Raw genomic sequence first — 12599 nt, forward strand, 5'->3', positions numbered from 1 at the left:
TCTAAAACTCAGAAAACAATCCCCTGAAATTGGTTTCAAATGCTGCTAGAGAAGCAACACAATCTGCTCACCTTGCCATATTTTTTAAACTAGGTGAAATAAGATCCAAAAGGTGAATCAGCCCTTTAAGAAAAAATATAGATTGTTCTAATGAAACGGTTCTGAGTCAAACATAACTCAGATAGAGACTGGCATATAATACACATATAATAAATACCAGCTGAATAAACCTGGTAGCATACGATATCTCACAGAGTTAAACACAGCAGAATATCAAGTCAACTGTGGACCCCAGCAGAGCAGGCATTCTACCCTACCAAACAATGGTTATCTTTTAGAATATACTAATGAAACTTCTTATATAGTCAGAGGCATTTAAAAACATTTATTTGGGGGCGCCTGGGTGGTTCAGCTGGTTGAGTGACTGACTTCAGCTCAGGTCATGATCTCACAGTTTATGAGTTCAAGGCCTGCATCGAGCTCTGTGCTGACAACTAAGAGCCTGAAGCCTGCTTTGGATTCTGTGTCTCCCTCTTTCTCTCTCGCTCCTTCCCTGCTTATGCGCTCTCTCTGCCTCAAAAATAAATAAATAAACATTAAAAAATTTTATTTTAAGGAGCACCTAGGTGGCTCAGTCAGTTAAGGGTTAGACTCTTGATTTCAGCTCAGGTCATGATCTCACGTTTGGTGAGACTGAGCCCTGAACTGGGCTCTGCGCTCACAGTGCGGAGACTGCTTGGGATTCTCGGTCTCCCTCTTCTCCCTCAAAAATAACTTTTTTAAAAAACAAAAAAAAAATTTTATTCTATTAAAAATGTGAATAACTTTTGCATACCATTTATCAGTTAGGCCTGTTACTCAATGTCCCTGAACTTCTCATGCATGGAATGTAGCACTTTTATCTACATCAGGGGTATGGCAACTAACACCAAGAAGCTAAATCCAGTGCAATGCCATTTATTTTGTAGATAAAGTTTTATTGGAAGACACTCACATACAGTATTTTATCTATTATCTATGGTTGCTTTTTCACTAAAATGGCAAGAGTTGGAGCACCTGCGTGGCTTTAGTTGGATGAACATCTGACTCTTGACCTCAGCTTGGGTCCTGATCTCATGGTTCATGAGTTTGAGTCCCATATCTGGCTCCTCGCTGATGGCATGGAACCTGCGTGGGATTCTGTCTCTCCCTCTCTCTGCCTCTCCCCTGCTCTCTCTCTCAAAGTAAATAATAAACTTAAATAAATAAATAAATAAATAAATAAATAAATAAATAAATAAATGGCAAGAGTTGAGTAGTTGTAACAACAGAGACCAAATGGCCTGCAAAACCTACAACACTGCCCTTTATAGAAAAAGGGCTGACATTTTTTTATCCTGATCCCTGTGGTTCTCCAAACCCTAGTCTACACAAAATGTATTAATGATATATGGCAAAATTTATACAAGAATAACCACATTATGATAACACACACAGAGACACAACTATAGGCTTGCCAACTTGACATTTTGGAAAGGTCTGTTACTATTTTGAAATTATTTCAGTCTTGTTCCTTTGTTTTTAAAACAGTCTTCCTATATGAAATGATACTAACATTAAATAGCCGTTTTCTTTACAAGTCTTATTGGCAAAAGTAAAAAATCTAATAGTCTTGTATGTTTCTTCTTTTATTTTACTTTACTTTTTAAAATTTTTATTTGACCAGGACATTGAAAAATCTGGGAACCAATGGTCTAGTCAGCATTTACAGTTCTTCCCATTAATAAAACCCTAAACACAAATGTCAAATAAATGCACTGTACAATCCTGAAAGGCAGGAAGAGTATCTTAACATCTAAATTCTACAAATACCTAGCATGTCACCTTCTTTTTTTTTTTTTTTTTTTTTAATTTTTAAGTTTATTTTTTTATTTTGGCAGGGAGAGAAAGAGCACGAGCAGGGGAGTGGCAGAGAGAGAGGGAGAGAGACAGAATCTGAGGCAGGCTCCACACCAGTGCGGAGCCCAATGTGGGGCTCGAACTCACAAACCACCAAGATAATGACCTAAGCTGAAACCAAGAGTCAGAGGCTTAACTGACTGAGCCACCAAGGTGCCCTTGTCTTTTTTCTTTTTTTTTTAAGTTTATTTATTTATTTTGAGAGAGAATGTGTGTGTGAGCGAGTGGCAGAGAGAGAGGGAGAGAGAGAAAATCCTAAGCAGATCTGCACTGTCAGCGTGGAGCCCAATGATGTTTGGGCTCATGAACCTTTAGATCACAAGAAGCTGAAATCAAGAGTTGGACATTTGACAGACTGAGCCACTATCTAGCCATTACTTTAACCCAGGAGCCCCTACCTAACACACTGTCTTATACACTGCAGGTCTTCCAAAAACCTTTCAAAACTTCGAATTTTCTATAGAAAAAAAAAAAAAAAACATAGTGGCTAAATATGCAGGTTGGCAAATTAACACCAATTTATCCTGTAATATCCAAGAATAGTAACGTTGGTATACAACCACATCAATAATCAAAATATTAACACTACACAAATACACAATCAAATTCAACTTAACATGCCATAAAGTTTCCCACCTCTACGCATCATGGGGAACAATGAACAAATCTGTCAGTTCTCAGAAACTGAATATCATACCCAATCACCATGAAGCTCAGGAAAAAAGCAGAATGAAAATGAAAGGGGGAGGGAGAAATCACATGATAGAGTTAAAAAAAAAAAAAAAAAAGGAAAAGTATGCTGGTTTGAAGCAAGGGAGAATGGGACCTTTTACCAGGTAAATTCTCAAACTTTTTTTTATCTTTCTCAGTATCACTGTCACTGCTAACCACACCTCTTTGTTCCCAAACCTAATTTTGTACACCTTGAGCCATCACCCCTAGTGCTGGCCTGGAAATAATTTTAGTCTTCCTGAGGTACTTTCCTGCTATAACAGGCATCGAAATATTTAAGAAAACAGCAATAAGAGAAAACCTGAAAAATGACATTGAGCAAATACTACTCATTAGTTATTTTTCCACAACACTGTAAAAACACTGCAAGAATTAGAATTCTATGATCTTGATTACTGAACTTCATGGCAAGTAAAAATAATCTTTGAGAATCACTGCTTCAAGATTTAAACCCAAGAGAGGAATAAAATGTTAGTACACTAGAATGAACTAAAAGCTAAGGACTAAGAACTACGAATTCTGAAAAGTAGGCAGGAAGGAATGAGACTAGGATTCGTTCCTCACCAGTTCAGCCAGAGGAAGGTCCTCTGCCCTAGAAGATAGGACTGCTGTCCTTCAGAACAGAGAATTATTAGGATCTGATCCCTATACCTGATGCCTTTTATTTATTTATTTTTTTTAAGTTTATTTCTTTCTTTATTTTGAGACTGACAGAGAAAGAGCATGGGTGGAGTAGAGAGTCAGAGAGAATCCCAAGCAGGCTCTGCACTGCCAGCACAGAGTCCAATGCAGGGCTCAAAACTCATGAACCATGAGATCATGATGTGAGCTGAAACCAAGAGTTGGACATTTAACTGACAAACCCACCCAGGGGCCCCAATTCTTTAAAAATTAAAAAACTGTGTTAGCCACTTCAGTCCATGTGCACACTTTTACATAATTTAAATACACAGGATTTAGATTAGCTTTTTTTTTTTTTTTTTTACTTTATTTATTTTGAGAGAGCAAGAGCTTGAGCAGGGGTGGGGCAGGGAGAGAGAAGAGAGAGAGAATCCCAAGCAGGCTCTGTGCTAACAGCACAGAGGGCACACACAGGGCTCCATCCCACAAACCCTGAAATCATGACCTGAGCTGAAATCAAAAAAGACACTTAAGCGACTGAGCCACCCAGGTACTCCTCTATATTCACTTTTAACCTGAACCCAAGATTAGGGCAAAAGAGGAAAGAGAGTAAAGGGGGGGCATCAGGATTAGATGGATCCAAGAGAAGATTCCAAGAAAAGAAAATAGGAAGGGGGATGTTTTTGGCTTCTAGACCATAAGGATACAACAGCTGCCTCAAGGTGATATAGCTGAAGAACCTATAATCGATGGAAACTACTAGATCAGAGCTTTTTTTTTTTTTTTAAATTTTTTTTTCAACGTTTATTTTATTCTTGGGACAGAGAGAGACAGAGCATGAATGGGGGAGGTGCAGAGAGAGAGGAAGACACAGAATCGGAAACAGGCTCCAGGCTCTGAGCCATCAGCCCAGAGCCCGACGCGGGGCTCGAACTCACGGACCGCGAGATCGTGACCTGGCTGAAGTCGGACGCTTAACCAACTGCGCCACCCAGGCGCCCCTAGATCAGAGCTTTTAAGTCTGACAGAAAAGCATATTAACTAGTAGTAATCTTTACAACTAAAATATGTGCCCAAATAATGAAGATAATGTAAACTTCCTATGAGAAGACTGGATTATAAATTATGATTCATTCCTAAAATGGAAAACTATGTAGCTTGAAATTCTGTAGATAATAAAATGGAAAGATGCCCAAGAATATATTGTGAGATGGGGGGGGGGGGGGGTGTGTGAGGGGGGTGAGGGAGAACCAGGAAGTCTTAGAACATTATAAATTGTGTATGTCCATTTGTATTAAAAATCATTTAAATGTAAGTGAGAAAGTATGTATTGATCTGTTAAATCATTATTTCTTTAGGGAGAGGAGTAGGGAGAAAAATTGGATCTTTCAACTTCATATATTCTATATTATTTGTATTTTTCATCACTAACTTGGTTACTTTCATAACGAAAAATTATTTTAAGACGTTTTTCTCATCTTAAGGAAACTAGGGAAACAGTGCTTTAATCTGGATGACAAATTGCCTACTTAATGGATACTGGATCTGCATAAGAATTTCCCCAGGAAGAAAGAATATCTAACAAAGGGAACAGACATCAACAATATCTGAGATATAACTGCCCCTCAATATCCTGCTTTTTGTGAAAATAAACAAATACGGTCTGTATATAATAGAAATAAAGCCAAATATGTTATAATATTGTATACACAAATCAGCAAAATACTTCCCTACTTATAAACTCATCTATATTGTTTCTATATATACTGTAGTAATATTAAGAGCAATAAAGGGGGCTAGCACAGATTTATAATAGAATTTTAATGACATTTTCTGAGTCAAAAAGCCATTTATATTATTTATAAATAAACAGACTAGATTTCATGTATTTTTATTTTTTTTAGAGAGACAGAGAGGGAGGGCACGGGGGGGTGGGGGGGGAGGAAGGGGGAAGGGAGAGGGAGAATCCCAAGCAGGCTCCATGCTCAGTGCAGGATCCAACATGGAGTGTGATCCCACCAGTTTGGGATCATGACCTGAGCCAAAATCAACAGTTGGATGCTCAATCAACTGAGCCACCCAGGCACCTCCATACTAGAATTTAGTGAGACATCTTTCAAACTGATTTTATAAATTAGAATATACAATTGCATTCCTTTGCAACATGCGATTGAAAGAAAATCCTGTGGATTTTAGCATGTTTACTCTGACAGACCATCTCACCTTATAGTTTTCTTTCCACTTAATAAATTCTAGGTAATATCAACAGTCAATTTTATACTTAAAAATAATTTTAACTAGGACACCTGGGTGCCTCAGTCGGTTGAGCATCTGGCTCTTGATTCCAGCTCAGGTCATGATCTCACGGTTCACGGGATTGAGCCCGGCATCAGGCTCTGAGCTGATGGTGCAGAGCCTGCTTGGGAATCTCTCTCTCCCACTTTCTCTGCCCCTCCTCTGCTTGTGCTCGCTTTCTCTCTCTCTCAAAATAAATACATAAAGATGAAAAAAAATTATTTTATTTATTTTTATGTTTATTAAAAAATTTTTTTAACGTTCTATTTATTTTTGAGACAAAGAGACAGAGTGAGAGTGGGGGAGGGGCAGAGAGAGAGGGAGACACAGAATCCAAAGCAGGCTCCAGGCTCTGAGCTGTCAGCACAGAGTCCCACACGGGGCTCAAACTCTTAAACCGTGAGATCACGACCTGAGCTGAAGTCAAACACTTAACCGACGGAGCCACCCAGGCGCCCTTAAATGATCTTAACTGGATTTAAATTTGCAGAATAAGTGCCAATACCGAGGCACTGAGGTGGTATGAAAACTACAAGTTCAAATGAAGTTGAAGGAGCAAACAAGGAACACTTCGATAATCCTGGCAACATTCTATGTCAGAGCTGGTGATGCACATGTATTATTTTACTCTAAAACACATACATGGGGGTGTCTGGCTAACTCTGTAGGTAGAGTATACAATTCTTAATCTCAGGGTCATGAGTTCAAGCCCCACATCGGACATGGAGTCCACTTAAAACAAAAATAACACATGTAGGTAGTATGTGTTGTTTTGAAAATATCAAATATTTCTTAGTAAAAATACTTCAATAAAGCTGTGTCTTATATATACATACTTGAGGCACTTAATGAAGCTATAAAGTGTATCATTTTAACAGTGTATCATTTTGAAAGTTGTACTCAGTCATCCTACCCCAACAGCCTACTAGTCACTGCTCTAGGTGCTAGGGATATAGCAGTGAACAAAACAACAAAATTCCTTGCCTTTGTGGATAGTACATGCTAGTAGGAAAACATTAACAAAGGTTTTGATAAATGGTGATAAATGATTGGACAAAAAGAAATCACAGAAGGGAGATAAGGTATAGCTGCCCCTTGAACAATGCACAGGTAAGGGGCACCCTCGGCTCCCTTGCATCCAGGCCAATGTCCATGTATAAGTTTGGAATTCTCAAAATTTCATCTAATAGCCTACTGCTGATTAGAAGCCTTACCAATTAATAGTTGATTAACACATATTTTATACATTACATACACTACATGTATCAGTCTTAACAAAAAAGCTGGAAAAAAACATTATTAAGAAAATCATAGAGAAGAAAAAATACATTTATAACACCATACTGTATTTACTGAAAAGAAAATCCATATATAAGTGAGTCCATGCAGTCCAAACCCGTGCTGTTCAATGGTCAATTATATGTTTATTCTACCAGCAAAAATCCAGTAAAAATCCAGGTAATGATGATTTGGTTTCAGATATCAGAACCTTGAGACACGGGTTCTTTCCAATTACCAGCTCTTTCCGAAGATGTCGTTAACTAAATATATTTCTGTAATACTCTTTCCTGGTAAGCCATTCTCTAAAAGGCTTTCAGGTCAGAACTATTTGCAACATTTTATTTAAAAATTCCTTACACCACTAAACCTCACTGCCTAAACTGATTAGCAAAACAACAAAATGAAATAAAACACAAAAAGTAGCAGAACTTGCTCAATATTTCATACATACTTACCATAAGCATTGGGGAAGTCCCCAGGTCCTGGTCCAGGATAAAAAGGCCCTGGCCCTGGTGGTTGAACTGGATATTGTTGTGGGGGCCCAACATACGGAGGGCCACTATGACGGTACTAGAAAAAAGAAATTAAAGACATTTATAAACAATATGAAGGTAGCTTACTATAAAAAAAACAAAGAGCTGTGTGTATGTGTGTGTATATATAAGAGAATTACTTAAATAAAATGAAAACACTTGGTTAAATACATTAAAAAATGTTTGCTTGCCATCAAGATGCAGTGAGGATGGAGAGAAAGATATGCATTAGGTAAAACCTTACAGCAAATCAGTGCACAGACCGACATCAGCTCACTGTAAAATTATTTCAGGCTGGTAGCTTTCAACGAAATTGAATGATATCACAGGAACAGCATTAATTACTGAGTCTATTTTAGAGAAGTTGGATGTGAGGAAGGGATGGGGGAAAGCCAGGAGATAAAAATAATTCCTCTAACAGCTTAGAAAAACTTAAGTAAAGAGATGTAGAAATATCTCCTTACAATATTATGGAAAATGACAAAATGGCGAGACTTATAACCAACAAGAAAGTTCACATATATGTTACTAAAAAACCACTGCTATCACCCACCCTACCTGCTTCCTCTGATGAGAATGTGAGTAAATCCCCACTCTACTGCTGGACCACACGGACCTGAGAGATACTTTACCTGTGGGATACAGTACTGAGGGCCCTGGGGCACTGGGTACGGCATGGGTAGATGGTTAACCATCATGATGTGCTGATTGGCCTGATACACTGCAGTGGGTGTCTGTGCACCAGGACGAATGGAAGGACTGCTGTTCGGGATGGTAGCTCTAGGAGGCTGTATCTGAGGCCTCTGAAAAAACTGAGGAGGGGAGAAACAAATATTTATATATATATTTTTTACAAAGGGAAATACGTAAATTTTACTATCTTGAGCTTTCTCCTTTTTTCCAGTAATAAAAAGGTTATCAACTTTAATTGAAAATACAATGTACATGAAAAGAGACAAACTGTCTATGGCTGGGATCAAAAAACATATCCTACACTAGGCACACTAAGTCAAGTTTTGATCAATGCTGTCACACATATGAAAACAGGGCGGTCTCACTTTTAAAATGAAGTCTCAGCTAATTTAAACTAAAAATTCTATACCATAATTATTAATTTTAAAATCTGTGATAAAATGTAACAAAAGCTTGTCTCTCTAAAACTCGTTCTACTATATAAAAGTACTGATTATTTCACTAAGAGTAGGTGGCTCATAATCCACTTATTAAAAATTAAAAGCAGTCACCTAAAAACTACCATTCAAGTAATTTATAAAATATTTAGAAGAACAAGAAATCAACCTGGATATAAATACTTTCATCTCAGTCAAGTTAAATTAAAACTATCTATCGGGTGATGGGAATGGCCTTCCTTTCCTAAAAAGTGGCAACCCGTATTAAATCAAATCCAATTTTACTTTCTTGAATAGTTTGCAAGAGAAGTGACAAATCTAGACAGACTTAAGAATGGTCTGGAAGGAAGAGAACTCAAATGTATCAAATAGCAGCCAGTACCTGTGGTCATTTATGGTTCTCACTGCAGGCTTACAAGCCTTGAAACAATATACCAATTGTAAATTCCCACCATAAATGCATGTATAATCATCAGCAACAATCAACTGTAATTGTCTCACTGTAATAATAATAAGGGAATAGAGCAATAAAGAGGCCATGCAGAACCAGTAGTTGTTACCTGGATGGGTCTGAATCCTCCCTTCAATTATGAAGCAAGAAAGCAGCAGGAAACAGAAAGAAAGCCAATGGAAAAGCTTATAGATCAGTAGGAAGGGGTAGGACATAGCATGCAGCTCAACAAAAATATCTTTGTATTTAGTAATAACAGGAAAAGAAGGAAGATTAGAAAATCTGAATGACAATTCTCCACTTGAGAATTCAAGGACACATGGAATTGAAGAATCAAATCATATTTAATTGAAAATAAATAAATCCAGTGGCAAAAATATTCTAGTAGTAGCCACAAGTTATAACAGCTTGAGAGGATATGTCTACTTATTAGCACAAGTACAGTTGGGACTACTGATTCCTACTATTGGCTCTACAGACACCCATTATGTAATTTGGCATTAGTTATTCAGCTTCTCTATGATCCACTCTCCATTTTTAATGGAGAAAAGAGGTAATAATAAAAGTGCCATTCATTATTTTAAAGTTTACAGGGGCGCCTGGGTGGCTCAGTTGGTTAAGCATCCGACTCTTGTTGATTTCATGGTTCATGAGATCGAGCCCCTCATTGGTCTGCATGCTGACAGCAAAGAGCCTGCTTGGGATTCTATTTCTTTCCCTCTCTCTCTGCCCCTCCCTGACTCGCTCACTCTCTCAAAATAAATAAATTAATTAAAAAAAAAGTTTACAAAAGTCCTAAGAAATAACTAGGCTTTTCAAAATTTATCAGACCCTTCAGGACAGAAACCTCTCCACTACCACAGTATGTAAGAGGCCACTTAAAGCTTTAAAATGGGGAAATATAAAACTATTCTTAAAATGTGGTCTAGCTCCAAAATCTCCTGAGTTGTTTCATATTCCAGACATGAGTATTTCTACTGGCCCAAATAAAGGCAAGGATGAGCTTTGACCTGTGGGCCCACTCTGGTCATATCCTGTCTTACTCTTCTTAAGCATCAAGCTACCCAAATGTGATAGAAGAAATAACTTTTCATCCTGTGCTCAATCGGAAGAATTAGGATCCAGCGCCCAAGGCTCATCCCCATTTGGCCTTCATAACCCCAGGACAAAGAAAGCCCTAAAGAGATTAAGTCACAGAAAAACAACAGACACTACAGCAGGAGAATGGAGTGAATGAGGGAGGCCATAGAGAGTAGCTGATGGAGATGAAAAGAAAGTACAAGAAGCAAAGTTGGTAATACAGGAACCTGGGCTGGGGCCACACCAACAGCAATAGTCTTCTAGTTATTTCCACCGACACAGTTTTGGTAACAGATACAAGAATTTCTGTTGACTTCAACCAAGAACACTGAACTAGTAAGCTTTCCACCCTAGACTTCACTTCTCTGAATTACACAGCTGGTAAAATCTATTACTCATCAATGTATGTGAGCTATAAACATATTTTAGGGATGAACTTAAGCATTTTTATAACTTGGTTAATGTATTGGGAGCCACAGAACTATTACAGGTCTCAAGGAGAGAATAGTCATTCCTCTGCTCAACTAATTGAGCGTTACTAGATATTAGATATAGTAGACAGAAATCTTACTCCTGTAAGATCCTTTTCCACCAACTCTAGAGGGCAGCCAAGATAAGGACAGTATCAAACAGAACAGGTGATGATGTACTGTGGTTATATTATCATCAAATTCTGTCAAAGTATTTACTGCCTGAAGAGACACAATGCTATTAAGTTGTATAGAGCAAGAAAAGCAGATATGGTCAGAGTTTCCCCACTATTCTAACAGTTTACTATATGCGAGTCCTTTTCTTGGCACTCTTTTCCAACTCCTCTGCTGGGGTTTTTAACCACTCTGTTTACAGTAACTGCGATTACAGCTGATTCAAGGAGGATTCGGAATAGCAATAAGACTATCTTCTTCAGTGGTTTAAAAAAAGAAACGATATTACTGCTAATATTACTGCTAATATTAACGTGCAGCTGAACTCAATAAAACACAAAATTTGTGGTTATGTAGACATGCTTTTTTTAATACACTAAGATTTCAGCTTTGAAGCAATGTAGAAAAATGTATTCATATATGCACACTAAATAAGAGTGGAGATTTATATAGCACTTACTACCTACCAGCAACCACTCAAAACCTTTTACATATATATTAAATTATTCTCACAACACACCTCTAAGGCAGGTACTATTATCACTCCCATTAGATAGAAGGGAAAATTGAGGGACTGGAGATCAAGTACCTTACTAAAGGTCTCCTATCCGTAATTTAAACACAGTCAGGTTTAAGGTCTCTAACTTTAATTGTTACACGCTCCACTTCTCACGAAGTGGAACACCCCTCATATTTTCCAACAACTGTCAGTCAGAAGACATTTTTTCAAAGGCTGCAGGGATGTGTTGAGACCTTTATCCAATGCACTAAGGGGTGCATATCCCTCAACCAGAACTGATTCCTGGTAAGAAAAATGCTCCATTGGTTACTTCACAAAATTCATGCTTATTCTTCAGGAAAACAAATTTCTTCTACCTATAAGATTCTAATTCTCTATCTCCCTTAAAGTAACTGATACCTGTTCATATGCTTTTACATGCTTGGTACAACATTTAACAGACCTACTTTTACTCAATCTCACTGCACTAAGATTTTTACAGGGACAGGCGATCTGGAGCTTATTTTTCCCCTTTAAGAAGTTCCTTCCGACCCTCCTTCCCTCGCTCCCCACTCCCGCAGCATGTGTGTGCAGACACACACAAGATTCTAGTATCAATAGAACTAGAAAAGGTGTAATGGCTGGAAAAACAAAGACATAAAAAGAGATGAATTCTCTTTTTTGCACTCTCTCCTAGCCATTCAACTGTGAATTTAGATTATGATTTAATAGTGGGACAGGAAATTTAAAATCTGTGGGTGGGCATGGCAGAAAACCACAGGTTATGAAAAAGAAGGTGTAAACGTGAATGGGCCTTCCCAAACTGCTTGCAATGCTTCAGAATCCCTTTGCCTGTCTAATGAGTGATGAAGAATCATTAAAAGAATCAAACTCACCTGGATGTGAGGACAGTACAGGCCACTTAATCTAACCACGTACCTACAGTTTAAATCTCTTATATGAAATGGCCTTGAGGTTATGAAACTTGAGCAACCCAAGACACAGTTCCGTCTCATTGTTAAACGGAGTTCTGACACAGCAGAGGTCTTCCCTTCTACTGGCTCTAAATTTCTCTGTGTCATCTACCCTCTGGTCCAATAAGTATTCCTAAAATCACATCAACGTCAAATCCTTCTACCATGGAAGTGACCAATCTCTAAAGTTATCTGAAGACAGCCATCACTGCCAACTTTCACACCATCTACTTTTTGTTCAAAGCCAATCATTACCCTCCACGTTCTATCCCTTGAACCAAGACTCTGAATTCCCTCTTCAGGTTTCTCTCAATAGGTTTCCACTGCTCCAAGTCTGATTAAATAGAGAACCAAACACAACTACCCAGGTGGTGTCTTCCCAGAACATACCTGGCTTCACTCAATAAATGTATCTGTTGCT

The 12599-nt window shown here is 38.0% G+C and overlaps 1 protein-coding gene across 44 annotated transcripts in view; it reads right to left on the reverse strand.

Annotated features, from left to right (window-relative positions):
* The window catches only part of EIF4G3 (eukaryotic translation initiation factor 4 gamma 3), a 318997-nt gene that overhangs the window by 132453 nt on the left and 173945 nt on the right, over positions 1-12599 (reverse strand). For 23 of the 44 annotated variants that reach the window (XM_045475991.1, XM_045475954.1, XM_045475949.1 and 20 more), the window contains 3 exons: positions 9091-9111; positions 8033-8212; positions 7323-7437 (listed from right to left, as the gene is read on the reverse strand). In XM_045475991.1, the coding sequence (XP_045331947.1) occupies positions 7323-7437; positions 8033-8212; positions 9091-9111 (316 nt within the window). The remainder of the gene's footprint in view (positions 1-7322; positions 7438-8032; positions 8213-9090; positions 9112-12599) is intronic. The other 21 variants (XM_045475993.1, XM_045475992.1, XM_045475990.1 and 18 more) reach the window with 1 other exon arrangement.

This window comes from Leopardus geoffroyi, chromosome C1 (assembly GCF_018350155.1).
Source record: "Leopardus geoffroyi isolate Oge1 chromosome C1, O.geoffroyi_Oge1_pat1.0, whole genome shotgun sequence".
Classification (NCBI taxonomy): domain Eukaryota; kingdom Metazoa; phylum Chordata; class Mammalia; order Carnivora; family Felidae; genus Leopardus; species Leopardus geoffroyi.